At 38.0% G+C, this 2,824-nt stretch overlaps 1 protein-coding gene across 2 annotated transcripts; it reads right to left on the reverse strand.

Annotated features, from left to right (window-relative positions):
- Positions 1-227: 227 nt before the first annotated feature.
- LOC109796911 (zinc-finger homeodomain protein 2) lies at positions 228-1,772 on the reverse strand. Of its 2 annotated transcripts, none has more exons than XM_020356761.3 (3): positions 1,620-1,772; positions 722-1,527; positions 228-625 (listed from the first exon to the last, which is right to left on the reverse strand). In XM_020356761.3, the coding sequence occupies exons 1-3, from the start codon at positions 1,667-1,669 to the stop codon at positions 588-590; spliced, it is 894 nt and encodes a 297-aa protein (XP_020212350.1). In that variant the 5' UTR covers positions 1,670-1,772; the 3' UTR covers positions 228-587. The 2 variants fall into 2 exon arrangements, with proteins under 2 accessions (XP_020212350.1, XP_020212349.1); XM_020356760.3 differs by having other exon boundaries at positions 228-587; positions 1,620-1,765.
- Positions 1,773-2,824: the final 1,052 nt, after the last annotated feature.

Genomic DNA, 2,824 nt, shown 5'->3' on the forward strand with positions numbered 1-2,824 from the left:
GGCCACTCCTAGTTTAAGATTACTTTCTCGCTTTTTCACACATGCAATCGATGAATAATTAGTAGTATTTGAAACGATAAATGGAAGAAATAGTGAATTAAGCAAGAGTGGAGAGAATTGGAGTGAAAGTCCGTAGAGCAATTAATAATGGAGTAGGCGGTACCTAGTCTTGAACAAACAACGTCATAAGGAACATAAAATAGTGGAGTGATATGGCGATGGCTGAATCAGAGCAAAAGCAAACACTTTTGGATGATGAATCTCCTTGAGTCCAGAAGCAAACAAGGACATTAATATGAGAGAGAAACGAGAATAAAACTAGGGCGGTGTTAGGGAATAGGGAGGAAAAGACGAGAAATGTGAAGGAACACAGCAAAGTAGTAGTAACTTAATTTGCACTTGCATTCCTCGCACGTTAAATACAAACTAATAATAATGTTGAAATTATTCTCCTCCTCAGTCCTCACCAACACTTGCAACTTCACTTTTCTACCTTTCTCTTGATTTGCTTGATTAGGAGAATTCGGAATTGGCAATTATTGTGGAGTGGTTGGATCCATTCCCAGCTGAACGTTGCTCGGAATTAGCTAGTACACATACATAACCGGAGATGTAAGAATTAACCCTATATAGCTAGATCTCCATTAGATAACAGATTAAATCTCCAAGCATGGCTAAAAATTGAAGAATGGACAAAAGTGAATAGGTTAGGGTTTCTTACCGAGAGTGTGTTTGTTGTTGTGCATCCAAACCTTGAGGACGTGTCTCTTGACAGAATTTTCAGCACAGAATTGCTCCACAGCAGCTTCGTCATGCTTCTGGATTCTCCACCCAAGCTTCTCCGCAAATGCCAGCATCTTATCCTTTTGCTCCTGCGTGAACTTTGTCCTAAACCTCTTCTTCGTTCCGCTCCCGCCACCAACTCCTCCGCCGCTGCTGCTCGGGTTTGACATGTCTTCTTCTTCTCTACTGAACACTCCTCCCGAGGCCAGCGGCGGCAGAGCCAAGGGCCGGTGCTGCGACACCGGCGGAGTTACCAGGGGGTGGTGGAGATATCCCGCGCCAGCATGCGGCGGCCCGCGGTGGTAGTAAGGGGAGAATTGGTGGTGGTACTGCGGCTGCGACCGCGGTTGCTGGTGGTAAGGGCTGATTTCGCCGTCGATCTCCTTCCGGTGGAAATTGCGGTGGCAGTTACAGGCGGCGCATATGACGGCCTCCAGCGTGCCTTCCTCTCCGGCGGCCAGAAACTCGCAGCAGCCGTCGACGGCGTGGCCGCCGATGCTGACGGCGTGGTTCTTCTGACATTCTCTGTATCTAACAGTGGTCGTTCCCGCGGACACGCCTTTGCGAGCGGAAGCGGCGCCCTCGGCGGCGGTGACTTTAGACCTGAGCGGTGTGTTCCCGAGCGAGTCGTAACCCGGCGGCGCCACTGAGAATCCCATTTCCTCCTCTTCTTCTTCCTCCTCCTCCTCCTCCTCTTCCTCTTGGTCCTCGTGCTCGTCAAATTCCATATCGCTCTCCACTTTTCTAAGAAGCGAATAAAATAAACAAATAATAAATAATAAATAAATAAATTTTGTGTGCTGGTTGAGATGGGACTAAGAGAGAAGAAGATCTACAAATCAACAATTCTACTCGAGAGTTGGGAAGGGGAGCTGAATACAGTCATAAGGCACCGCTAACGCTAACGCTAAGGATAATAACTATCCCAAAGGTTCTCTCTCTTTTTTTTTTATATTTTATTTAAAATATATTGCCTGTAATAATAGTAATTAATATTAAGCCTATTAATTATTTATTTGTTTGAACTCGGAGTTGAAGATAAGAGAGGATGTGGTCATCAATGACCCGTCTGCAGAAAAAGAGGTGTCTCACTCTGGAAAGCCTTTCAAATACTTGCCATTACATTAACATCTGCATCCATGATCTTCACACTTTTACTTTTACTTTTACTTTTATCAAAACCTACTGTTTCAATAAAGTTTCCTTCAAAAATAACTATATATTCAACAATATATATATATCACAAAAACCCTTCCTATTAAATCTGACTATTCATTCATTTTTCTTTTTAATAATTTTATTCATTTGTCTCATTTAATATACGAGATTTAATAATAAAAACTTATCTCTTAAATATTTTCTACTGAAATTTTAATTCATTAAACTGATGATTGATTAAGTTTTAATAATATATCTCGAATTTGATTTTTGATAGAAATAATTCTTTTTAAACTTTTTTTTTATCTTATAGTCAAATTAAAGTAGTTAAAGTGAAGTCTTAAAAAATTAGTATGAAAACACATACTAATAAATTAAATATAAATTTAAGATTGAGTTGTACAAATTTATATACTTAATTTATTTTATGAGAGTATTTTAATATAATCAGACTAATTTTTAATTTGTTAATAGAGTTGTTAAAATTTACTCGATAAAATGCTTATTAAAACTACAAATTTGTGAACACTTACATTTAGTATCGATCGATGGATCTCATTCTTGATCGTATAATAAAATTTGATATTTGACATAAAAATGATAATTATAAATGTGTTGCCAAAGTATATTTATAAATAAAGTTGAGGAAAAAAATTAGAAATGTTGGAAGAATATAAAAAATTTGATGTTAAGAATTTGTATGATTAAAAGTATAAAATGAAATACATTATAAAGTACATCGTAGAAAGAAAAAAAAAAAAAAAAAAAAAAAAAAAAAAAAAAAAAAAAGGTGCTTGAAGAATTAGCAGCAGAAGTGAGAGGAGAGGACCCATAACCTTAGGACACCGACTTGTCATCGGAAAAATTAATCTGTCGGCATTTA

This window comes from Cajanus cajan, chromosome 6, assembly GCF_000230855.2.
Source record: "Cajanus cajan strain Asha chromosome 6, NIPB_CcT2T_4, whole genome shotgun sequence".
Classification (NCBI taxonomy): Eukaryota; Viridiplantae; Streptophyta; class Magnoliopsida; order Fabales; family Fabaceae; genus Cajanus; species Cajanus cajan.

What these genes read in the sequence shown, in the direction of transcription:
- LOC109796911 (XM_020356760.3), bottom strand. Translation starts at nt 1,669, where the DNA reads ATGACTGTATTCAGCTCCCCTTCCCAACTCTCGAGTAGAATTGTTGAT. An exon ending in TCGAGTAGAATTGTTGATTT is followed by an intron (nt 1,528 to 1,619) that starts GTAGATCTTCTT and finishes TTCGCTTCTTAG; the next exon opens with AAAAGTGGAGAGCGATATGG. An exon ending in CAACAACAAACACACTCTCG is followed by an intron (nt 588 to 721) that starts GTAAGAAACCCT and finishes TATGTGTACTAG; the next exon opens with CTAATTCCGAGCAACGTTCA.